The 26,561-nt window shown below is 46.0% G+C and overlaps 2 protein-coding genes across 5 annotated transcripts in view; one reads left to right on the top strand and one right to left on the bottom strand.

Annotated features, from left to right (window-relative positions):
- noc2l (NOC2-like nucleolar associated transcriptional repressor) overlaps positions 1–4,698 on the top strand; it is an 18,457-nt gene extending 13,759 nt beyond the window's left edge. The window contains exons 15-18 of the mRNA XM_056422331.1: positions 1,272–1,385; positions 1,583–1,718; positions 3,703–3,792; positions 4,468–4,698. Of these exons, the coding sequence (XP_056278306.1) occupies positions 1,272–1,385; positions 1,583–1,718; positions 3,703–3,792; positions 4,468–4,586 (459 nt within the window). The 3' untranslated portion in view covers positions 4,587–4,698. The remainder of the gene's footprint in view (positions 1–1,271; positions 1,386–1,582; positions 1,719–3,702; positions 3,793–4,467) is intronic.
- A 994-nt stretch (positions 4,699–5,692) lies between these two features.
- Positions 5,693–26,561, bottom strand: part of samd11 (sterile alpha motif domain containing 11) — a 51,088-nt gene continuing 30,219 nt past the window's right edge. For 2 of the 4 annotated variants that reach the window (XM_056422266.1, XM_056422269.1), the window contains exons 6-13: positions 24,003–24,194; positions 18,649–18,802; positions 13,492–13,607; positions 13,109–13,187; positions 12,124–12,908; positions 8,671–8,804; positions 7,626–7,736; positions 5,693–7,406 (exon numbers count right to left, since the gene is read on the bottom strand). In XM_056422266.1, the coding sequence (XP_056278241.1) occupies positions 7,122–7,406; positions 7,626–7,736; positions 8,671–8,804; positions 12,124–12,908; positions 13,109–13,187; positions 13,492–13,607; positions 18,649–18,802; positions 24,003–24,194 (1,856 nt within the window). In that variant the 3' untranslated portion in view covers positions 5,693–7,121. The remainder of the gene's footprint in view (positions 7,407–7,625; positions 7,737–8,670; positions 8,805–12,123; positions 12,909–13,108; positions 13,188–13,491; positions 13,608–18,648; positions 18,803–24,002; positions 24,195–26,561) is intronic. The other 2 variants (XM_056422267.1, XM_056422268.1) reach the window with 2 other exon arrangements.

Below are 26,561 nucleotides of genomic sequence, written 5' to 3' on the forward strand. Positions count from 1 at the left end.
TTTCACGAGACGTTTGTTATCTGGGCTCTGGTCCAGAAGCAGCGGGCCACCGAACCGCCCTGACTGTCAAACCCTTCAGTCAGCGATTGATAATGGAGGCCACTTCCCTTCTAGCTCTAAGCCTGGTTAGGAATGACCCTGTGGTTATTCGAAGCTCTTATGTGCTTTTGAACCCGGGCCGCCTCCGCCTTAATGAGCAGCCATTAGTGTGTTCTCTGTGTTGACTCGCGCTCTGTTTGCTACCTGTCTACACAAACATGCTTTTATGTGGCGTTGCTGCTCCTGAGAGTCTTGACATGTACGGCTGATTAATATTTAGGAGTGTTTAAGGAAGAAATTTAAGAGGTTGGTCTGTGTAATTTATCTGATGAGGAAATGTGTGTGCGTACACACATGGAAGTGTGTGTGTGTGTGTGTGTGCGTGCGTGTGTGTGTGTGTTAACAAAAAACAACAGACAGACAGCACGGCGCCGCGACGGCGCCAGCTCCTGTCGCCACAGCTCTCTGCTCAGCAGAGGCTGTCGCCATGGCATCCACTCCCTGGCGTCGTGGAAGCAGTAGGTGTCACCGCAGGCGAAGGAGAGGGGACAGCCTTGCTGCCGCTGCTGCTGTGGGAAAGGCCACGGCCTCCTTCTGGCCACAGCCCCCTGCTGATGTCACCCAAACTGAGAGCCAGCCTAATTAATGATTCCCTGTCGCCATCCAGCTTACACCCTGATGTCTCTTGTGTTTCTCTGCTGCCTCTGTGTAAATATTTGGTTTTGTAAGGCAGAAGTGTTCCTAGTTTTCATTATGTTATTGTGTGTGTGTGTGTGTGTGTGTGTGTGTGTGTGTGTGTGTGTGTGCGCACACGTCATCCATTTTAATAGCGGCACGGTAAATGTGTTAAGCTAACTGGCGCAAGAGGCCGCGGCCCTTTTTCTCTATTGAATTTGTTGGTCAGATAATGTGATTGGGGCTAATCAATATCATCCACACAGACCTTGAGGGGCTGGAGAAGATCTTCAGGTCTCCCATTTCAGGCACCTTAAATCTGCCTTTTCCACATCTTCTAACTCTTGCTACTGACTCGTCCGTCCATCCTTTTCTCCTGGTCAATTAATGTAGAGTTGCATTGGAAAGTCACATTATTAGGGGAATTTTGGAACCTGAATAAATTTGCTGAATGTCTCCTTCACTAGAGTCTGCAAAGATATCTATCACCGTTAAATAAACCCCCCCACGCACTATACATTCTTTAACGGACATATTGTGATTTTGTGTTCTGTCAGGCGGTTTGGGAGAAGCAGGTCCATGAGCAAGGCACTCCCCTCAGCAGGTACTACAGCCAGTGGAAGAAGCTCAGGGAGAAGGAGATCCAGCTGGAGATCTCTGGCAAAGAAAGGGTAACTATTCAACCAAACAAAAACGGCACAAACATTTTCCTCATCCCACAAAGTCATCACCAATCGCTTCTGGCTTTTTCTTTATGGATTCCACGATGACCCACAGTAGAAGCTTTGTCAAATGAATCAGTAATGCTGTGTAGTGGACCGTTTCATTGGTTTGTGTATTTACTCTGCTGGTTTTGTGTTCTGTAAAGATGGAAGATCTGGAACTCCCCGAGATCAAACGGAGGAAGATCCAGGAGAAGAAGGTGGAGGACAAGAAGGAGTTCAAGGATCTGTTTGATACCGACAGCGAATCAGACGAAGATGACGGAACATTCAAACTCAAAGGCAAGCTCACTCGCACATACTCACGCACACATTGAAATTGGCCTGTTGAGGAGTTTTACTTGTGGAGCAGAAGGCTGTGATGTCCTGGCCTCCAGGGGGCTGTGTTTTGTTCCAGCCTGGTGTTCTGCGGCCATTTTCAATTCAGTTTATTTTGTCCAGCCCAATATCACAAATTTGCCTCCGATGGCTTTACAGTCTTTACACAGACGACATCCCTGTCCCAGGACCTCACATCGGATCAGGAAAAACTCACAAGAAATAGAAAAAAAACTTTCAGAGGGAAAAAAGGGAAGAAACCTTCAGGAGAGCAACAGAGGAGGATCCCTCTCCAGGATGGACAGAAGCAAGAGATGTCATGTGTACAGAAGGAAGAGATGTCATGTGTACAGAAAGAATCATTACAGAGTTACAACACATTCAATGAATATAACGGGGTGTATAAATAGTTGGTAGTAGGCATGGACCACGATCCAGACCTCCATGAGGCAGATCACCTGCAAAGCAGTCACCGCAAGGTTCACACTTATAACTTCCACAGAGGCAGTTTCTGTGGAACTACAAATACAATTTTCAATTGGACCCGTGAGAAAGTCACTGCTTATCAGATGATGCATCCGCAGAGAAGATTCGCCGGCCTGAAGTTAGCAGCCCCAGAACTTGTCCTCTCAAGGTCACCCACAGGTCACAGGCAGCTGCATCCTGGCTTTTACAGCGTTACACTCGGACACGCTCCAAGCAGCATAAAGCCCGACGCAAGGTCACAGAGGAAAGGAGTCGGCGGCAGGGGGGTTTTATTTTTATTTTTTTAATGCATCTGGACTTCATTGTCGGGAGAGTCCCAGCAAACGGATGGGCAGCTGGCAGCGAGCAGCGAGCCTCCGCCTCTCTCCAGCCCTCCCTCCCTTTCGCTCGTCTTTCCTCCACCCCTTGCGCACACATACGAGCTGAAACCCCCTGACAGGAAGTACACGCTTGGATCCCAGCGGGGGGTTCCTAATTCAAACCAGCCCAGAGGTGGCCGCTCCCACTCTCCTCGCTCTTTCATTCTCTCTCGCTCTCTCTCTCTCTTTCTTTCTGGCTCTGTGGGCTTCAACCAGCTGCCCCCGCATGTCCTCGCAACACGTGCGCACACAAAGACATGCACACCCACCACCCTGTCGTCCAGTCTTGAGGAGCCAAAAGCTTTTTGGGCGGCTCACCAAAGCTCTTTGTGGTCACACACACTTCCGGAAAAAAAGGGGGAGTTGAGAGAAGGGGGGCTAATGATTTAGATTGATGGGTGAGGGGCGGGGGAATATCTTCCAGGTCATTTAGGGGCAATCTCTAGGGTACTACTGAAGTCTGCTCGTACCATGTGCGCATCAAAGAGTGGGTGATGGTATCTTTTTCAGATAGCAATCGAAATACCGAATAATTTAGTAAATATTCTTTATCTGCGCTTGTGTGTGTGCGGTGTAGCAGACAGGAAGTAGCTCTGTTTTGCTTCTCTCCTCCACGCCGCCAGCGTCTCATCACCCCTTTACTTCAAAGCCTGTGGACCCGTTGTCCCTTTGGCTTAACACACACACACACACACACACATACCGGGTATGCGCCCTAAGTATATCACAGCATAAATTCAGACAAACTCCCAACTTCTCAAGTACACACACACACACACACACACACCTCCAATCATCCTTGTAGCTGTGCAACCTGCCTGCTATCTCCATTTGCTATATTTAGCCCGTGAGCATAAGATGTCTGAAATTGCCGGTAGTAAACTGTCATGGGTGTTTGTGCAGCAGCAACGGCGTCTGTAATCGACTCTCAGTTCCATCTCAGGAGGAAATAGACACTTCCAGCTGCCTCTGATGCCTGGCCCACATATCGGTGTCTCCAAAGTCCTCAGACGTCAGAGATGCACCAACGCAAACTTAGAAATGTCTAAAGAAAGTAACGGTTGATCAAATTCAATGTAATGTTTTTCACCATCTCTCCTCAGGAAAAAAGGGCCGCGGATCTGATGATGAGGATGATCTCGAAAAGCTTTTTGACATGAGCAATGACGAGGGGGTGGAAGGCGGAGACTCAGGTTGGTACAATAGCAATATCCCAAAATAAGCATCCTGAAACTAATTTGTAGTTTTCTATGCTGTTTTTGGCTGTGTATTTATGAATGTAGTATTCAGATGAGACCGTATTACCCGACATCCTCAGTGCATGTTTAGAGTCATTTCTACGAGTCTGGCAGGTACATGTGGGACAATCCTAAATCAATTATTTTAGCGGCAAAGATGAGATGGTGATTCAGTCAATCCAGAGACATTTCATCAGCAACTTTTCTGATAAACTCAGGAAGAATGGCTAAATACTCCCAAGATTTCTCACTGTCCAATCTGAAAATCTCGGGTTATTTTAACATTGTCAAATAAATATATTTGGGTTTAAAGGAAGTACTTTGATTGTTTTATAGATTTACCAATTAAGAGAAAATCATCGACCGATTAACCAGATTAAAGTGCAACAAACCAAAGCAGCAGGGATATGATGCACAACATTCAGCCAACATAACTGAATAACAGTGTGTCGTTATAATATAAGGATATGAGAAGCTATAATTGTTGAGAATGCTGAACATTAATAAACTCTGACTTGTCCTCATATGGAGTGACTGCATTTATGTGCACAGATTATCAAAATGTTTCCTCTTGATACCTGCCACACCTGGTACATTCCCATGTGGCTGAGTGTGACGTCTTTATTCCAGATGAGGATGATGAAGTGGCCTCCAAGGCTCCTCAGCCGCTGTCCTCCTCTGCTCTGATAAAGCTGGCAGAAGGAGACGAGGACGTGGTGGAGGACCTGGAGCTGTCTGACGATGACTGAGGTCCACGGACGCTCACCTGAGGCTTTTATGCTCTCCACCTTATCAACCATCTATAATTAGATATTATCGTATTTTATATTCCTAAATAAAAACATGTTCATGATATCATTCCATCGAGTTTCGATTGATTACACGTCAGAGTGTTTGCCTTGATTTTTCTTATCTTTTTTTTAACGATGCAACTGATTTGAAGCGTCGCCGTGCATTCTGATGCAAGTTCACCTGAAACGAGTCATTTGTGTCCTGCGTACATGTGCACACCTGTAGGCAGCCCCAGGCTTTGTGTGGACGGGCTATTTGGAGAGAGCTCCGAGCCGGGCCGGCCAAGAGGAGGGGTACAGAGAGGCGGGTGTTGAGCCCTGAGGCAGCAGTGCTGTGCCAGGCTGGCAGGGTGGCGTCTGATGGCGTGCCAAGACTCTCTGCCCAGGTGGTAGAGCAGCAACACAGGCTGCTCTGTTTCTGTGCCAACTCCCACCCCCCGCCCGACTACTGTCTTCTGTCTGTGTCTTCACATGCTCAGACGCTGCTTTCCTACTCCCAAATGATTCCCCTTTCCTTCTAAACTTTACTGCGCCTATCACCAGCGTTGTCCTCTAAACTAGAAGGCGATCACGGAGCAGAGTTGTTGTTTGGCGAGTTTTGAGGATATATTTTGTGTCGTCACGTTTCCCCTGTAGTGGTTTTCAGTGAATGTAGAACCTTGTGGTGCAGAGGCCCAGCCTAAAGTGTGTGTGTGTGTGTGTGTGTGAGATACTGCTTCAGTCTAAACTTTTTGAACAAGGTAAGTGTGAGTGGGGGCTGGTTCTGGTCTTGTGTGTGGGAGGATGAGGAGGGTCAGGTTTATCCCCACAGGCAAGAGAGGCCATGGCCTGTGGCTGAACCTCACACTGACAGCTGGTGTTGACCAGAACCTCCCCTCCCCCACACACACACACATGGGACACCTCCCCTTCACACACGCATCAGGAGACCACATACTCCCTTACATGTTTTTACAGAAGAACCACAAACACCTGAGGAGGAAAAGGTGTATATATATATATATATATGCCTTTTCCCTTTATATATACGTTGTCACAGTCCCACAAACAACGAGAGAGCACAGTAATTTCTTAAGGATTTATTTCACCTGTGTGGTGAATAGAAAAATAGGATGAAGACAAAACTTTCGAAGGGAAATCTAGAGACCATTTTTAATTAATTGCTTGCGTAGTTAAAAAAAAAAATCCATAACAAATTCCAAACATTTGCAATAAGAGCTTTGTGCCTTTCTTTTCCCTGCAACCAAGAGAAAACAAAGTTAAAGTATCTTTGGAATCCATCTTAAGGGCTAATTATAATACATATCATAATCTGCTTTACTACATCAAAAGTCCTATAAATATTTTTCCTCATTTATATGCTGAAGTAGCATTCAAGATTGGAGCGTCTTTTAATATTACACTTTTTTTTAAATGGCAGAACAAAAGAGTATGAACAAAAGTACCACCAAAGTTCAGCAAGTCACATTTTTCTTCAGTAAAGAAAACCTTATTCGTGCAACTACGTTTAACAAAAAGTAAAAGTACCACGTATGTAACCTTCAGGATATTTTCATCTTAAGCATGATTCTGTACAATTTTGCATGTTTTTCCTACCTCCCACAGTAGTCAACACGAGCATACAATGACGTAAGCCGTACACACCGTAGCCGCCGTTAAGGCTTCTCCATTTCACTAACATTTTGAAGCATTTGTATGTCAGTAAACGACAGCTCTTCCTGTGTCACATGTGAGGCACTAGCCTTTCCCTGTTGGACCAGTCTTTCTGTGTGACCATCAATGCAGAAAGAAGCAGACATGTCCTGGAACATGGTTTCATTTCCACACATCCGGTCATCTTTGGTATCGGGACAGTGGAATGCATAGTTGCAGTGAAAAGAGGGAGCCGGTCCGATCTGGTGCCGCTCAGCGTAATGCTTCGACTGCAGCCTCTAAAAAGACTCCTCCACGCTGCTGTCGGGCCTCAGGAAACAAGCTAGGGGATGGAGGAAGATGACAAAAAGGGAGGACGTCTCTTTATCTCCCGGGTTCTTCAGGACTTGTGGTGAGAGACGAGAGAAAGAAAAGTGAGTGAGCGGAGCTTCCTCCAGTCCAGGAAGGAAGGAAGAGTATCCGCTCGCGTCTGACTTGCAAGAATTTCACATTCGTGGCAGGCCTTCGCTCCTTTTTTTTTTTTTTTGGCAGGCTGTCTGTGACCAGCTGTCTCCTCTTCCTCTTTTCTTCTTCCCTTTTCTCCTCTGTCGCTTCGCGTGTCTCCCTTCCAATCCAGTTTGTTGTGGCTTCTGCTCGGCTACAACCAATGCAGAGGAACTTATAAGCTGATTGTTTTGCTGGATACGGACGGTACAGTCGTCTCTTATTCCAGTCCAATATCTTTCCCTAAATTCCAGCGTCGCGGTCCCAAGATGGGAAGAGTCTGGCAAATGGGGGCCCGGGAGTCTCCCTGGGTCACGTTAGTTTGAGTCTGGCCTCCTCACCCCTGCCTGTCCTTTCCTACGATGGAGTTTTGGCCTCATATCTTCCAACTACTGTGGAGCCGTTGCCATTTTCCTGCTTGGGTGAGGAGCACCCTGGGGTGGGGCCGCTGTATGGAGAGGAGCTGCTGCTGGTTGAAGTGGGTCTGTGGGGCAGGGACAAAGAGAGCGGCAAGGGGGTGTCAGATGGCGTTGTCAGGGAGTCCCGATCGCGCTCTGGGGGGCGCAGTGCGGCAGAAGGCGGAAACGGGAACGCCAGCGGGAATCCAGTCATGTAGAAAAGCCTGCCAACGCGCCGCGCCACCTGAGGAGACAAGAGGACACCATATGACTGTCAGCGCAGCCTGTTGAGTGTTGTAGAATCGACTTGTGCTGCATTTCAAACGGAGAGAGAGAGAGGAAGAGAGGCTGTGGGGGGATCATCTATGCTACTCTAGCAATTTGTCTTGGGCCTATGGACAGAAACACACATTCAGACACACACACACACACGAGTCCACGCGCAGGTCTGTGGTGTGTGTACCTGTGAGCGGATCTTGAGCGCAGGCCCCAGCTTTAGTCCCAGGGTGGTGAGCAGGTGCTCCTCAGTGAGCAGCGGTAATGTCTCTCCATCAATGGCCTGCTCCCGAAACACCTGGCGGAGAGACAGCCGCTTCAGCCACAGCCCCGACATATACACACACACACACACACACACAAACTACATATGCATTCACACAACTGACAAAACAGTGTCTCTATTCCAAAATGTTACATCTCCATTTTGAGTAGGGAAAGAAGCCTAAAAAGGGGACGTAGTTGTTGAAGTGTTGTCTAATCGGGTCTTAAACGTGTTATTAAAGGATGGCTTCACATGTTCAACTGCCTCAATATTCACATGCCAGTGTGAGTCTTATGGGTCACTGAAATAACTGTTTATGTCACGACTGGCCATGGTGTTAGCTTGACCTCCGTGTAAGAGATGAAGGAAAAATCCCAAAGCCTTAAATTCATCTGGATCCAATAGCGCGGACAAATTATTGTGGATTATTGTGTGCCATTATGAAGGAATCCCTTCCACCACAGCCAGCATGATTACGGGGACTAATGAGCCTTAAAACCTAAATACTGTTTTGTGAGTATTGTTCGACACTTGGAAAAACGAAAAGAAGAGTTTGGTTTACTTTTCTCAAATTCTGGAAAGTACATTTTGGAACAATGTGTGTAACACACACACACACACACACACAACCATTTCAGTCACGCCCCCAGGCTACAAGTGCACATGCACCGCTAACCCAGCCGCAGTCACACAAAGCCCACTCATACGGCTGCACTTAGGAGCGTCACCATTCGTGCAGCCACACACACATTCACAACAACGATGAAACAAACCGCTTCATGCCGGTTTAGGGCTTCCACCTAAACTTTGCGAGATGCCATGGAAAGCAACGGAGTATTGTTGCAGTATGTATGATACCTTGGGTCACTGTTCTGTGATTAGGAGTCAGCCTGCCCCTGCCTCCATCCCCTCCTCTCTCTGTCTCTCTCTCTCTCTCTTCCTCTTTTCCCTCGTTCTGTGTCCTTACCTGTGTGTATTCAGCACATCCGGCCAGGCTGCTTATAAAGCCACACACGTCCTCCACGCTCCACTTGCTGATGTCCTCCACAGGGTTTGCTGTGGCCGAGTCCTCCCCATCCATGAAAAGACCTCCCACGGAGCCTGGAAGCAGCAGTGGGTGAAAATGATGTGTCAATATAACCGGGGACAACGTTGCTATTAGGACTGAGGATCTTGCTGCCATCTTTAGTGACGCATTACCTGAAAACTTAAAGACTAAAAACAAATGTACGGCCAATAACGTCTTATGTCTCAATGACAGCAATATCCTGTGATGCAGTAATTCCATGTTTATGACACACCGTACTCTATAAACACACATACTGTACATTTTCAGACATGAAACCAAAATAGCCATATTATTGAATTTTTTTTGCTGCAATGACTTGTTTCTTTTATTGGTGCAGCTGTAGAACTATATAGATGCTGTGTAAAAGTTATTATTATTATACAGCAACAGGAAAGGATGAGAGCGATAGAGGCAAAGGCAGCGAAGGCCTGCAGCTTGGAATTGAATCCAGTGCCAAGGACTCCGCCTCCATGGTGCACACTCCATCAGGTGAGCTAAAGGTCGCGCCTGTGATTATATTTATAGAAATGCAGTAGCATCCTGTACTATAACCCTTTTTGGGGGGCTTTTTTATAGAAAGTACAGGATGTTTTTTTATATGATATACTATACTGACTTTTTGGACATACCGTAACACTTGTATTGCATCTTTATAACACATTAATGGCTTTCTGTACCATGACTACTTGTGACATACACAACTATGACTTTTCGATCCACAAGGCATACTATATTATATATATATGTAATATATAGATATATATCATATGCATATTATACATGATATATATCTTTTAAATTATATACTATACTATGACTTATGACATGTTAGTGCATATATATATATCTATATATATCTATATACTGTATATAGATATATATATTAATAGACTCCATAATCTATGAGATTGTTTTACATACTATAGTATAAATTATTTTAGAAATGTGTAAAGCCCTAACCCTACTTTTTTGACATACATGATATTTTATAGACATACTATACTTTTCATTGTATAGTATGTAACATGACCTTTTAAACTTTTTTTGAATCACTTTCTTCAGCATACAATCCTATAAGCTCCTTTCACACACTTTCTTCGACATATTATACTTTTCATTTGTTAGGATATTCGTTACCATTATACTTTCATGGTATACTAGCATACAATGACATGTGTATAGTATGCAGCTGTATCTGGGGGTTTATGCACTTAATTTTGTCTTTTTTATGGCAATATATATGTATTATTTTGAAAAAAATGTATGACAAAACTATACTGTGTCATATATACTATATGAATAAACTGTAATTTCACAATTAATTTACATTCTTTTGGTGCAAAAAAATAAAATTGCATACTTAATACTTTTTAAGACATTGACATAAGACATGACTTTTTTCAAATGTTTTTTTCACCATCTCCCAGACGTGAACTTCCAACAAAGATACGACCAGGAAAAGGGCCAAGCAGAGGATGTACTCAGAGAGTTGACCCTGGCTCAGCAGCAGCTGACAAACACTGCAATCCTCCAGTCTGTCCTCTGCACACACATCAGTGTGTTTGGATCAGCCACCAAACAGGGCAGGAACCAACCACAACGGGCAGTCAGAACTGCAGACAAAATCAATGGTGCCAGCCTGACCTCCATTAAGGGCGTATGCACCTCTAGGATCAGGAGCCGGGCTCGTAATATCTGCGCTGCAGAACCAAACGCCACAACAAGCAGACAGAGTATAAGCACAGCTTCTTTCTGCAGACGTCACCACGAAGAATAGTTCAGTCATACGCTGCCGATGAGCCGTTAACACTTACATATCCACTGCTTTCATTATATATTATTTTTTTTAATTAAATATGAATCATAGAACTGTATATACAATATATAGACATCTCTACATGATACTGGACATAATCACCTTTTTTTCAAATACTACACTGTGAGTTCTTTATAACTTTTAAGTTTGTATGCATTTTTTCAACGTACTTTAACTATTTAACACTTTTTTCTAAAACATTGTATATTCTGATTTATTTCAACATACTATAGTAGAAGTTTCTTTACATACTATGACATTTTATCTGCTATTTTTATCCCGATTTCAACATAATATATTAAGACTTTTTTACCACATTATACTCTGACTTTTTAATCTCACTTTTCAACATACAAGACAATGAATGTTTTTAACATACTATAATCTGTCTTTTTATCACTCTTTTTGACAAAATGACATTTTCATGCCTTTTTTAACAAGTGTATATATCGTATGACCTCTTTATCACATTTGTCAGCATACTATACGATTACCTTTTAATAACATACTGTCATTTTTCATATCTTACAGCTACTATACTATGAATTATTTCTGCATAAAATAATGTGGTATTTTTCATTATATTTTGATGGCATAATATACCAATACTTAATATGTTAAACTAGGATTTTTGTCATGACATTTTTCATGATATACTAAACCATAACTTTTTAAATCACATTAATATACGATTATACTTGTATTCCCTTTTTTTACTAAATTGAAATAATGTAGGATTGAAGAAGACTTGAAACTAGCGACTGAGACCATAAAGTCATGCTCACAATGTTTATACTAAGTTTTAATAAACAAGTAAGAAGTAATGTTCAATTCAATTCAGTTCATTTGTATAGCCCAATTTCACAAATTTGTCTCGGAGTGCTTTACAATCTGTACACATAGACATCCCCCTGCCTCACATACAATCTCTCTGATGGCCACTAGAGAGAATACAAGTGTGAGGCACTTCTGCATCGGCTCCACTTATCAGGACCGGAGGTTGCTGCCTGACCCGAACATGATGAAGTGATTAGATGTCGGTGGTCAAATGTCAAAGTGCACGGTCAGTGTGACCTCACGTCCGCCACATTCTCGTGAAGGTGATATCTCAGGAACACCCTGAGAGAATTCCTTCAAATTTTGCAAAACACTTGGATTCACAGATCTAACTGATTGAATTGTGGTGATGAAAATATGCAAAATATAGCCTACAATTAGAATATAGTTTCCCACTGCAGTATCTATGTTGGTATTCTGTTTCTCCAAACCGGGGGTGTCGATACAATGATCTCACAGAACCCCACTGCAAAAATATGAATTTTCCCTTTAAGCTGATCATGGGGGGAATGTGTACTCCTCTCTGCCCACGTGGTCGTGGTGCGCATGAGATCACACTGAGGTCAGATGCAGGGACTCAAACAGGGAGAGGTCCTCACTCAGGAGACACACACACACAAAGAGTGACGCTAATGGGCTTCGCATGTCGACTGTGTGTGTGTTGTGTGTATCTGTGTGTGTGTGGCTGAGTCTCTCACCTGTGTGAAAGTAGGGGTTGGCGTAGGGGAATCCGAAGGGCAGTGACTGAGCATGAAGAGCAGGCAGCGGTGGCATGAACCCAGGTGGCAGGTGGTACTTGACATCAGCCTTGCCCAGTCCAGGGGTGAAGAGGTGGCGACTGGGTGACTCCGTCCCTGTTGAACTACAAGGGGCACTCAGTCTGCCTGAGCTCTCTCCGGTCTCCTTGGCACTGTCACACGCCGTCTTCCTGCCAGTCTCTTTACCCCCGTCTCTGTCCCGGTCCCTGGGTTTACTGCTCGACTTGGCAGCGACACTGTTCCGCCTCTCCTCACACATCTCCTCGTCACTGTCCGAGTCCTTCATCTCCTCATCGTGGACCTCCCGGTCGACAAACCTCCCTCTGTCCTCTCGCCCTTCTGTGTGATCCCCAGCACGGAGCTGCGTCTGGGGGGCCCTGCGGGGGGCCTTCCTGAATTCAGAATCTGGGCCAGCGGGAGATCTCTGTGCCTGGGTGTCTTTGGGTGTGGAGGGTGGTCCTGGATGTTGATGCTGATGGTGGGTGAGGAGCGGTGCGGCAGACCCATGGCGGAGCACCTGCATTGCATTCGAGCGGCGGGCCAGTTCCTCGCGGAGCGGGTGGCCCTCTGGGATGTCGTGGAGGCTGCGCAGGGCTGGATGGTCTGGAGGGAGGCCAGGTGGAAGAGCGCCCAAAGGTTCAGAGCCCAGAAGACGCTGCTGCTGCTGTTGCTGGTGGAGGCTTTCCAACTCTTTCTGTCTCAGCAGCTCTGCCGACATCTCAAGTCTGAGAAAATGATAGACGCACGGACGTTAACACACAGGCCGAATGTTTAGAACAATCAACTATTTCACATCCACAGCACTGTTTGTGGGCGTATAGCTCTTTTGATCAATGTTATAATGAACCCATGAAACATCTATTTGAGCTGTTATCATTTACATTGTGGCCATAATTACACTAGTAACACACACACACACACACACCTGGCTAGATTTTGTTTCCTCAACATCTCCTGTTGCCGAGCAAAGAGCTCAGCTTGAGCCGGTTGGAGGAAACCATAACCTGTGAATAGAAACAGCAAGAAAACACATACCAGTAAGAACAAAAGTGACATGGAAGCTCCCAAGTGTTAAAAACTGAAATGAGACATCAGGTTTAAAAGTTCACAAAAGGTACTCACAAAAACAATTTCCCTCATCTGTTTACTGCAAAATTATATCTGAAGAGTAATATCTTGTAAAACTCTATAACATTCGTCTCATCTCCCTGCAAATGTGACAGTGTTTATCTTTTTTACAAGTATTTTTCCATGCCATGCATCCCCATTGGTATTACACATTTATCCGTAGCATGATTTATGACTCACCAGGGGCCTGGCAAAGAGCTGAGGGCATGCCCAGGAAAGGAGGCCGCAGGTGAGGTCCTAAGGCGATGTGAGGGCCAGTTGGTGGGGACAGGAGGGGTGGAGGGTGAGACAGATCTCTGTGGACACAAACATCATCAAAGACAACATGAGGTTCACTTTGGATTTCACTGGATGCTTTGCAACGATGAACGCATTTAACGTGGAGAAATGTTTAATGTTTGATTCCCTACGTAACATTAATGGTGAACAAGTACGTCTCAATTCTTTGTGTGTGTGTGTGTGTGTGTGTGTGTGGATGCTGCCACACCAATGTATGCAATGTATTTTTATCAGTGGAGCTCCAGAGGCCCCCATGTCGCCCCAGTGCCTCATCAGTCTTGTCACGCCGCAGCAAGCGCCGCTGGCCATTGCTGTACCCTGGTCTGCAGCCTTTTCTTCCCCTGCTGCCTCACACGTACACACAATACGTACACAGACACACACACACAACACACGCACACACAACTCGAGACCCACACACATAATGAGGGCTGAATGCACAATGCCAGTGTGTCATGCTCCGACAGCTGCGGCGGCCCCTGCGTCTTGACCGGGGCCACGGGCTGAAGGACCTTCTAATTAACACTCATCCCTCCTCTCTTCTCTCCCTTTTCTACGCCCTCCTCTCCGTTTTCCCTCCCTCTCTCCCGCTCTCCCTCTTACTCTCTGGGTTGCATTGAAACGGGTGAAAAGATGGAGCGTCCTGCAACCTCCGCTTCTGAAAAGGCCTCTCCATTATTGGCTCCGTCTTTTGTCCTCGTCGAGGGGGAAAGGCGCCTCTCACCTTGCTCCCTCTCCCTCTCTCCCTCTCTCCGCGTCTCTTGTTCCTTCTAAACCATCTTTTTTTCCTTCTCTTCGCTCTTCTTTTCTATGACCTCGGAGAATCTCTCGTTTACTCCTTTATTTTCCTTCAGTTTTATTTCCTCCACCTCTCTCCATGTATTCTCTCTCCCCTCTTCATCACTTCATCTCATCCCGTCTCTTCACCCCAGCTTTGTCTTGCCTCGACGTCTTTCTTTCAGTTTCCTCATCCCCCTTCTTTGTTCACTGTAATCCCTTCTATTATTATTTCCCTTTCGCAGTTTTTCTCGCAGTTTTGTGCAGATCTTCATGGGTACAGGAACATGGTTTTGAGAGAGAAGATAAAAAGCTTTCACACGAGTGAGGCATCTGCACCATGACCCATTGAAAGTGTCACGTGTGGAAGACGATGCTCCGTGCCTCACATCACAGCTGTTTCCAAGGCCTCGCGAGCTCCACACACCTCTCCTCTTCCCTTTCCTGTCTCCTCTGCTCTCCTCCTGAGCCGCTGCTCTCACACCAATCAGAGCTCAGCTGTGTGTGACTGCCGCAACACAAAAGAAACAAGCCGAGGAAAACAACATCGAGCTAAACCAACACGGCGACGTATGCAACCGAAAATATTGTTTTGCAACTGTGTTCAAATTAGCTAGCGCCTGTATGTCTCCCGCCTCACTAAATGGTAAGGGGGGGGGGGAGGAACTGCACGGAGGGAGGGAGGGCACGCACATAAGAGCGGAGAGATGAGATGGAGGGGGAGGCGGGGTGTAGAGTGGTGGGGGTGGTGTGGATGGGGGGTGAAAACCATTCATCGATCGCCTCCGCCGTTGAAATGTTAATGCTAATCGTATAACCGCTCTCTCCGGCGGTGCCTCGCACTCCACTGGCAGCTCCAATTAATCTTGGGTGAGGGCTACGGCGCGTGACCCCGGAGCCGCTCGCCGGGGCCCCACTCGCCGCTGCTTATGTAATTACACCGCCCAGTGTGTAATCACCTGGCCTAATCCCTCGGGGCTAGCAATTAGCCTGGCGACGCGCAGCTCCACTAGGCCACGTTAAGGCGCCCGCAACAAAAAAAACTCCCCTCCACCTCGCCACGGCTCCCGCATGACAAACTCTCCCCCCTCCCCCCAATCCCCTTTCTGATACGTCCTCCCTTTCTTCCCTCTCCGCGCACCGCCTACCCTTGCCTAGCGTTAGCCCGCAGATGAATAACGGTCAATTAAAGCTGCATGACTGGGGCTGCCAGGCGTCTGCGCCACCATAATTAGGCCTAATCACGGGGAGTGAGAGAGACAGAGCGGGAAGGGGAGAAAAAGTGTGTGTCTGACGCTGCCCTCCCCTCCCTTCCTCCATCTCTCCCTCTTTTTATAGGAGGCAATTTTAAGGGAGGAGTGGCAGACATTAGTCATTTTGCTCTGGGGCTGTGTGTGTGTGTGTGTGTGTGTGTGTGTGTGTGTGTGTGTGTGTGTGTGTGTGTGTGTGTTTACACGTGTCTGTCAGTCAATGTGTGACTTTCTTCTTACCCTATCTGTGCATTTTGTTGCACAGATACCGCCAACATGCTATGAAAAGATGAGGTAAAAACACTCACCCGTTTTTTTACTTGAGACATGAAAATATCAGAAAATGAAAATAGGCAGATTCACAAATGCAAGGTTGGCTTATAACGCAAAATGATATCACTTGCTACCCCGCTCTCTCTTTTTCTCCCTCTCTCCCTCTCTCTTCCTCTCCCTCTCTTCCTCTCCCTCTGCCTGCAGTGAGGCCAGGGGCTCCTGGGGAATTCACTGGTGTGTGACGACCTGTCAGAGTGGCGACAGCAGTCCCGTCCCGCCAAAGCCCAGGCAGTGTGAGTGTGTATGCGTGTCTGTGTAAGTGTGTGTGTGTCCTGGTGTGCGCGTAGGGGTGTGTGTGTGACAGGGCTGCCCTTAATGACGGGAACGTGGGGGGATTAGGAGCGCCGCGCGGCCGCCCTCGGCTCCTTCTCCGCAGGAACACATTTACACAGGAAGCTCATTAAAATGGATGAGGCTCCCTCCACGCTCGTTCTCTCTCTCTCTTTTCTATCTCGCTCACTCCCTCCCTCCCTCTTATCGCACTCTTTCTCTCTCTCTCTCTCCATCACTTCGTCCTCTCGCCATCTCCTCTCTTCTTCTGTTTTGCTTCCTTCTCTTCATCCCCATTTTAAGCTACAATGCTTTCCCCTTCCCCTCTCTCTCTCTCTTTTTCGCCACCCTTCCCCTATTTGCCTTGCAGATGCTTGGTGAGCTTTGCCATTTAAGGCCAGACAAATGGAGCGCCAGGCTCTAAGCCCATCGAGCAGCCCTAATGATTTGTTTTTAACAATGGGCCCTAATGGGACCCAGATAATCAATGATGAGGGGTCGATGGAAAGGTGAGCCACGCAGAGAGTTAGAGAGGGGGAGAGCTTCCATTGTTTCCTCGCATTTTCAGCCTCGGCTTTTCAAGATTCTCAGTTTTCAGCTTTTATTCACCAATTACCTCGATTTTAATTTTCTCTTCACTTTGCACTCATCCCACTCTCACGTCATTTTCCTCCTTCTCTATTTTTTGCAGGTTCTGTATATTTCATTGGGGTCGAGTATATTCTTTACATTTAGACACATGTACATTACATAACCAAACGTATATGGAAATTACGCTCCCGTAAGTTTGTTCTCATTTAGAAACCTATATAATACAGGCTCTCCTCTCCTAGGAAGGTTTTTCACAATATTTTGAATCCCGGCTGCAGGGATTTGCTCCCGTTCCGTCACAAGGGCATTAGTGAGGTCAGGCTCTGATGTTGGGTGATAAGGCTCGGCATTTATTTTGCAATGCAGTTCACCCCAAAGGTGTTGGATTGGACACTATTTAGGCCAGCAAGTTCTCCCACACCAATCTTTCTTTATGGGGGATCGTCTCTTTAAAACATGAGGGGCTCTTCCCAAACTTTTGCCACAAAAGACACTTATCAAAAATCAAAAGTATATACAAGTATTAAAAGTATGTGGATACATGCAGAAAAAGTCCCACAGCAAAAGTGTGTGATGTACCGGTGAAACATGATAAAGGTTTTGCACACTTGCATTATCTCATTTTGACGATGGTTCAAGTGATGGAAAGGGCACTTCAACGTTTTCCTAATTAACCCCTCTTTTTTATTCACTCCAAAACAAGCTGCGACTAAAAGCATTGAAAATGAGGCAGGTGGAGGTAAAGGGGTACGGAGTGAGGTAGAGATGGATGGATGGAGGATGGGAGGGCGAGGCCTAGTTAACTCTCCCTGCCCTGTGTGGCTAATTACTCTGTGCTGTCGGAGAACACACACGGCTCACTGACTACATCCACGCGCAGGCTTGTCGATGCATACAAATATAAATATACATACACATATATATATATATATACACATATATACACATATATATATACATATATATACATATATATATACATATATATATATACATACACACATATATATATATACATATAAATATACACATATGTGTATATATATATATGTGTATATATATATATATATATATACACACATACACACCCCCACAGCCTCCCAGAGCTGAACCACACTGCGCCGGGCCGCTCAGCTTCCTGCTTATATCCCCCACCCCTTCCCTTCACCCCCCCTCTTCCATGTCTCACACACACACACACACATAAACCCTCCCTCCCCTGCTGCCGCACCGCCGGCCCATTATCGATCCCCCGCCTCTCCCCGCGCCACATAAATAATCGACAAGCAATTACCCGCCCACTCCCGCTGCCCCCGGCTTTGTTTGGGAGGCGCAGGGGCCAGCGCTGGGGGGAGAGGAGGGAGGAAAAGCCAGGGATGCAGGCGTGCAGCTCCACAGTGGTAGCCAAGAGGTTATTGGATCCTTAGTTTAACCATGTATGTGGAGATGCACACACATTCACGCCGCACACACACACGCACATGCGCGCACACACACACTGCAGCACAATGAAAAATATAAATATGAGATCAGATCTTGCTGAGAAAGCTTGGACTGAGAGGAAGAATGGGATAAAAGTGCAGCGGTTGGCGACGCTAACTGGCAGGTGATTAACTCCTGCTACTATTTCTTCCATTGACACAATGTTTCTGAAAAATCTGAACATTGTTTTTTGTGTTTTCCACATTTAAGTGTGCTCACATCAACCGGGGCCTCGAATGCAGCATGTGTGTGTGTACTGTAAGCGGGGCAGGGTTGCCGTTTCAATAGCAAGCTTTTGGCCGGCCTGACGTCGATATTTAGTTTGCAAGTGAGTGTGTTTGCGTCGGTTCCTCACCTGTCGGTGTAATGTGCGTCCCGGTGCTGCGGCAGACCCTGCTTGCGCCTCTGGCTGGACGAAGAGGAGCTGCCCGCCGAAGGCAGGTGAGCTTCTAAGGCCGCTGGATTTCTAACTGCTGCAGCAAACGCCTCCTGACGAGCACGCAGCATATCTGAATGAGGAGTGATGAAACAGAATCAGGAGATTGATTGATTGATTTGATTGATATATTTATTTGTCGTTTGCCAGAGTACAGGTACAAAAGCATCGAAATTACAAGAAAGGGTGGATGAAAGATTACAGCATAACATGAGGGAAGAAGAGGATGGGAGATGGGAGGATACAGTTGAAGAGACAAAGATGATGAAGAATTAAGTTGAGAAGAGATGAGAGGAAAAAAGCAGAGGGGATACAAGAATTGGGGGGGAGACAGAGAGGGGAGGATAAAAACAAATTTAGTATCAGCTACTCATTTCTAAGATATTACTCAGGTTTGGATTGAAACAGAAAGTCCTCGTGACTATCCATGTAACCATCTTATAGTTAAAGGCTTATTTTAAGTGTGTTGCACATTAGGAGCAGTTTGGAGTTAAGTTTCTTCTCATCAACATGGACAAGTGGCTCCGAGGATTCAAACTGCCAACCCTCTGATAGAAGGATGACCCTGCTCTACCACTGAGCCTCAGTCTCCCCCATATACATGTACAGACACACATTAGCACATAAAAGCACACATACTGAACAAGGATCAACAAAAACAGACATCTTGATCTATGAGATGTTAGAAGATTAAAGCTCATAGCGCTCAATTCCGTCTGCCACACAAGTGGTGAAAAATAAAAAGGTGTGTTTTTGTAAAGCAAAAAAAAAAGCACCAAAAAAATGACTTCACACATCAGGGGCAAAGTGTTTTAACCCCCTGCTCCTCCTCCCTCTCTCTCTCCCTCTCTCTCTCCATCTCTCGAAGAGAGGCCTCATCATTATCAGCCAGGCCAGGCCACACCAGGAGACATGGCTTCTAATGAGAGAAAAATCCATCCTGCTCTCTCTCTCTCTCCTCCCTCTCCTTGCCTCAATCTATCCTCTCTTTCCGCCTCCCCCTCCTCCCCCTCTTTTTTAATTAGACAGATCCCTCGGGAGCTAGGGGCCATTTCCGCCGCCGGTACGGGTGTGACGTGTGTTTGTGTGCGTCTGTGTGATTTAGGTGCTTGCATGTGAGTGTCTGTGTGTGTGTGCGTGTGCGCGCTTGTGTGTGTGTGTGTGTGTGTGTGTGCTGAAGCAGTTGAGTAGGCGCCGGGGAGGGGGAGGTGAAGCGACAGATATTAATGCGGCCTAGCTCCGGTGTATCGATCTGTTTGCTGCGCCAGGCCACAGGGGAATCGGCTGGCGGCAGACAAGGGTGTGTGTGTTTTGTGTGTGTGTGTGTGTGTGTGGGGGGGGGGGGGGGTAGGGGGGGTGGTGGAAGAGATAAGGGAGGGACCAGAGGGGAACTGGAGCCTCAGAGCACAAACACACATTCACACAGTCTGTTGTGCACTTGCATACACGGTGCAGGGCGGACCGGGTGGAGGAGCTGACCTCTACGGGTTTCCTGGGGTCACAATCCCACCTCACCAATTATTTTGTATGACTGGGTCAGTTAAAGGGGTACTCTAGTGGATTAGTATTCTACTTACATAACGTTTGTTATAGATTTATGAAGGATAGAATAGATTGATTCTGCACGATATCCTGACTATGTTGCAGCCAACATGGAAGAAACCCTAACTTTAGGCTGCAGCCTAAATTAATTGAGCTCTAAAACACTGGAACCAGCAATTCCCATAATGCAACTCAACAGTGTATTTCTCTTGACTCTCCCTGCCTTATACAAGTATTTCCACAGGTTGAGTAATACTGTGAATTTGACTTTAACCAAAGTCAGAGCAAAGCCACAGATTAAGGTTTGATTTTGCATTATTTACTCACAAATTAATTTCACTTATCAAGGATATTTTCTGTAATTAAAAGAAAGACACATGCTGCTTCTTTACAAAGTAGAGTATGTTATTCTGGTGGAGAATACTAAATAATGTGTTATAATATTTCAATCAAATATATTTATTTAAAAAACATGGACATTAGGCTGTAAGACTTGCATGTGAGTTTGTAATGGTAGTTAGGAGTCTGACTTTGACGTGTACAGTAAAGTCGAGGGCTCCTTTAAACCCAGACAATACACAGTGTACAAAACAGTCAAATACAAATGTATCTTGATAATTTCTCTATTATTTCTAGCCTTTCTCATCGTATTCTATTCTCATTTAATCCAATGTGTATTCGTAAAGCTTCACGCCAAAACTGCATCCATATTTTGCTCTCTCTCTCTCTATATCTTATCTTATCCCCCCCTCCCCCTGCTCTCTCTCTCTCTCTCTCTCTAATTCTCTTTCATGTGAACTGAGAAGAGCAGGGTCACCTGGGGCTCTAACCTTCAGACTGTGTGTGTGTGTGTGTGTGTGTGTGTGTGTGTGTGTGTGTGTGTGTGTGTGTGTGTGTGTGTGTGTGTGTGTGTGTGTGTGTGTGTGTACACAGAGTGGGTCCTCAGATTTAGAATTCCCCCTCTAAAACTCTTGGTGTTGCAGCTGCTGGAACACAAGAAGAGAGTCCCTTTATCCTAATAAAGTCCTAATCAAGGACACAAATACACATACTTCGTTGCACGAGTTATTTTTGGGAGGTCCCAGTTTACCACTCGGACCCATCCTGCTTATCCCTCTTTTGTGCCATCCAATTTTCTCTCCGCCATCATTCCTGGTGTTGGGCCTAAATCCCCTCGGTTAAGCCGGGTTTTCTCGACGCGAGAATGCAGAGGAGCGCCGCACTGATGCAGCTTTGCCAGCCGCGTGATGGATTTGGCGGACCGGCCGGGACACAAAGACCGATATATCCATCCGCTAAAACGCAACATACATCAGAAAAATAAGTATCTTTTCAGGAAGAGGAATTCAGCCAATACGATAGGCTAAGAAAGCAATAAATCTGTGTCACGTGTGTCACATTGAATGTCTTTAAGCGCCGGTACTTTGACCAATCATGTGCTGGAGTTTTCAGGCTCTTTGCGATGATGATAAAAAGATGGTGTGAGTAAATCACACTAAACTGCAGGAGACAAAACAGAAGCACGCCCCTTCCATTGCACCCCTCCCTTCACTTTCATCTGGATATCTACCCCCACCCCTCTTTTTCTTTTCACTCTCCCTCACTCTCCTTTCATCATATGAAGAGGGAGGGGAAAGCCCTCCTGGCTATTTCTACAATCCTGCTATCCCTCCACCGCCAACCCCAATTTCAGCCCCCCCACTCCCTTTTCCATACTCTTCTTTTGCCCATCAGGTCCAGATAGAACCACTCAAACAACACCTACACATTCATCCACACATCCACACACATGAACACAGTTCCTCCTCAGCCCTGCCTCTTTTCACGCACACACACTCTAATTTTCTGTGCCCGGCACTTCAAACACATGAAAGGATGCTCTGCGGGGACCAAGGCTAAAGGGAAGGTTGGAGGTGGGGGTGAGGGAAAGGAGGAGGAGGAGGGGAGAGGGTATGAAAGCAATGCTAGAGATGGAGATGTGTAGGAGGGATGGTGGTGATGGGGGCCCAAGAGGGAGGCGGGGGTCACAAGGCCCCATCAGAGACTAGGTCAATGTCAAGGGGCTCTTGCTGAAGTGATTCGCGTCAGCCTCTAAAGAGACAAAACAGCCATCCATCTCTCCCGTCTCCTGGATTGTTTGTGACAGAGAGTTTCTTAACAAGCTCCGACTGTTAATTGGCGGAAGGGAAGACGTGATGTTAGTGATATACTGAGTTTTCTACATAAACGTCTAAGCAGTTGGTGGATAGGCCGATGAAGTTGCCAGGTGTGGAAGAAAAGGAATATTATTAACACCAAAGACGTGGCTGTCGGGGAGTGTTGGCGCTGATGCCCACGGCTCATCATTTGTTGAGAGGATATGACATGCACAATGACACACACACATCGCTCAGAGGAAATCTTCCATTAAGTTGTGTTTAAAATGGCATCGTTAATAAAAAACATAAACTTGTATTTATGTTTTTTTTTTAATTTCTTGTTCTGGGAGGAACTATTCCCTCATCTCTGTTCCTCCTTCATAGTCTTTTAGACTTGTATAGCTGGTTTCTCTTCACCTCTTTCTCTACTTCTTCTGCACATATATTGCTTGGAGGAGGAATGCATGTGTATAAAGAATAAAGGACGCCGTGGAAGTGAAGAAAGGGATCGAGTATGTCTATATTGCGCCAGAGCGTCTTCCTCATACCAGCAAGGTTTCTGGGAAAGGAAGCCAGTGATCAGACTGCACCCTGGGTCATAAAACCCCCACAATGCACTGCATCTTCCTCCAACTCCTCTAAGACACTGGGAAAAGGCAATTAAAGCGTTTATAGGCTTTGCCCCCTAGATTTGCAGCCAGCAATTAAAAATCATTACTAATCAAATAAAAATAAAAGTAGCTCCAACTACAATTCGGCCAGGTGATCAATAGGATTTATGCTACTGAAAAAGAGCTCATAAAGACTGGTAGGACTTAATGTTACATTTTTAACAAAAATAGGTTGACATTTAATGGCAGGCACAGTGAAATGAATATAAGGCCAAAGTATAAAATTCAAGTGAGGCACATTTTCTCACTTTCTTTTTTCCCCCCAATCAAACTACAGTTCTCTCAACCTAAAACCAGTGCATTCTATGTGCCTGTTGAAATTGAGAAAAACAGGGACACTGGTGGTTTCCAGGGTGTTGGGAGATTTAGAGGGTTGGCAGTCAGCCAATAAGAGCTCTTAGATCAATCGCAGTGTTGATACATGCACAGCCTTGTGGGTGTTGTTAACAACGGAGGGCCAGGCTGGTCAGAAATCACCCAGAGTGACACTTTGACACTGGGTGGGCAAGCACCGCAAATAGAAATGTCAGCCGTCTCCATGGCTGGGGTTATATCATGGCAGCAGTGTGGCACACCTTAACTTGGTACCCTGATCACAGTGCAGCGCAGCGACTTGGTGACAGGTGACGGAAGAGATGTTTTTATAGAAGCTGGTGAAGTGCTTCCACAGGAAACTATTTTAGTTGGAAGTAACTTCAAAACAAACTCGGAAGTTATTTCAATTTTTTTTGTTTTTTTTAAACCCTGAAAGGAACCTCTGGATCTTTCATCAGTCAATTCTTGCTGGTAGAGCAGGAAACGCTATTCTGAATATAAAAATCAACTGTGCACTGAAGTTTATACAGTAAGGTGTAACAGAATAACAAGAGATATCTGAAAACCTCTATCATGACAGTGAGAAGGACGATGACGATGCACACACCTACAAATACGGATCCCGTGGACTGACCATGGCCAGGCAGACCCATGCTGCTCGCCAGCTGGTAGAGCCGTTGCTGCTGCTCCTCATAGGACCCCTGCTCGCTGAGCGCTGACATCATGCGCCTGTAGTGCTCCTCGGGGCTCATGTGGCCGTGGCTGCCGCCTGCTTCCACCACTGGGCTCGTGGAGTTCTCTGAGGAGAGGAGAGACACTTGTATCAATGACTGTCAATATCCACATTCTCAGGGGATAAATACTAACCTGAAACTGCAGGCTTTAAAACTCACGTCATTGTTGTACATTGAATTAATCATTCATCCACCTCTGTCTCTATACTGGAGAGACTCAGACCATTAACAATGCATGTTACTGCAATGCAATGCATCTATACTGGAGAGACTCTCTACGCATCGCTCTTCGAACTAAAAACCATGGACGTAATCAACTGGTGCTTAAACGCAATTGACACCATCTTCTCGACGAGAAGCTCGGGTTCGGGGGAACCTGCCTGTCCTGCTGGGACGAATGTTGCTGGATACACGATGGACGCGTGGGCGAAGTGGCGGGTCTTGTGCCTAGCACCACTCTCCGTGGAGGACGTAGAAGACATCTACCTATTCGAACTATGATTACAGGATTTCTGCTGTTTGGATTTGGCGCTGCCCTGGCTTATCGGATAATCAAGCAAACGGTGTCAGCTGTAAAAAGCCCTCTAAGGCTGCCCGACATGATTGCGTTGGGTAGAGTTGTTGGCACTCAGACTGTGGCATTAAACCGCCAGAATGATAACATCGTGGAGAAGCTGACGGCTCTGCAAATGAAAGTGGATCGATTTGAAATCCTATTGGCAAACGGGAGGAAGATGGAGGAATAGTGGTTGCGCAAAATTGAAATGCAGCTACTGGAAGACCAAACAATCCCAATCTTATCTGCTTTCGGCTCCCTTACCAGGACGGGCCTTGGCCAAGGCCGTTACTGGAACAACAACTCCCCCGAAGATCACTGAAACGAGAATCTCTCTCATTCCCTTCCCCCTATCCACAGACACCTGTGGTTGTTTTCTCCCCAGGACCCTTCAAGGCTATCTCCATGGCAACGACCATCTTGCGGACTGAGAACTTTGTCTGTTGTGGCCTGGGGGAGGACGACATAACAGGCCACGCTCACACGAACTTAACATACACTGAAATGCATTCACTACCCCCCTCCCCCATCCCACGCCTTCGTCTGCTTCGTCCCCCCAGTGTGACAGGACGGGGCCTGTGATCGGCGCTGTAATGGCTGAAGGACCGGGCTGGCTGCTTGTCGGTGCTGGTCACCTCCTGCCCCCAATGGCTGGGCTTAGATCACCCAGTCTTTGGCTTACCTCCCCTCCCCCCTTCCTACTCGTTGCAATTTATGTTTAAGATGTATGTGCTTATGTGCTAAGGTGTTTTTTTCCTGCTCCCACACTGTACCCCTAGGGGCATAGTCGGGGGGTTGTTTTTTTCTCGCCTCTCTTCCCTCATGTTATGCTGTAATCTTCCATCCCCTTTCTTTTCAATTTCGTTGCTTCTGTACCTGTACTCTATGCAATGACAATAAAACCCATATCATATATCATATCATTAATTTCTGTCAGGCATGATTGTGAGGCATATGCATCCATACTACATTTACTATACAGTTTCAATATGAAGCCAGAGGTCAGAGGCTACATTTGAAGTTGAATAGCCAAAATGCAATTTCACGACATCACTGAACTGAACGCTGCTGTTTAGCAATTCTGCAAAGTACACGTATCTCTTTGCCCCAAATAGACAAGAGGATAACTAGATGTACCTTAATACTAGTGAGTCCCACCTTTTTTAAATGAGCTCACTCACTGCTGCTCAGAAACCAGTTTGCGTTTGTTTGTTTTTCGCCATGAGGATCACGCAACCGATCGGGTGCGTGCATACAGTACGTGGAGTGCGTCTGTCCACGGCTAAACTCACATTTGCTGCAGCAATTTGGATAGTATTTTGTGTGGCCAGGAATAGCTACACGCTCAAGGACCTCGTGGCAGAATGAAGTCAGCTCGGTTAAATTTAGTTTTTGGCAAGATTGTTTAAAATGTCTTATACAACGATCTTGAGCCGATTGCCTGCATACGTCTGTGTTTTAGGATGCTTTACGGCCCATTAGTGTCCAGACCGGGGGTTAGCCCAATGTGGGCTGTGTCCATTCAATCACACAGCAGTGGTCATTGCAGACCCACCTGCTGGAGAGCTGCACTCATTGCCGTTGTAAACCTTACAGAGTCAAGATTAACCATGAATCATTTAATACTCTTTCTATCTTGGATATTTTTTATTATTACTGCACTTATTACTGTCGTGAATGCTTCCTCAGATATCAGGCAGAAAACATGCTTTTTCACATATTATTCATTAAGAAGTGCAAAGCCAGCACTGATGGACTGGAAACTCTTTTGGATGAAGCCACACACACACACAGCATGCATTGTTAATGGTCTGAGTCTGACCCAAGCATGACCTCACCATTTCTCTGACAGAACGCACAGAATAACCATGCATTA

This window comes from Pseudoliparis swirei, chromosome 9, assembly GCF_029220125.1.
Source record: "Pseudoliparis swirei isolate HS2019 ecotype Mariana Trench chromosome 9, NWPU_hadal_v1, whole genome shotgun sequence".
Classification (NCBI taxonomy): Eukaryota; Metazoa; Chordata; class Actinopteri; order Perciformes; family Liparidae; genus Pseudoliparis; species Pseudoliparis swirei.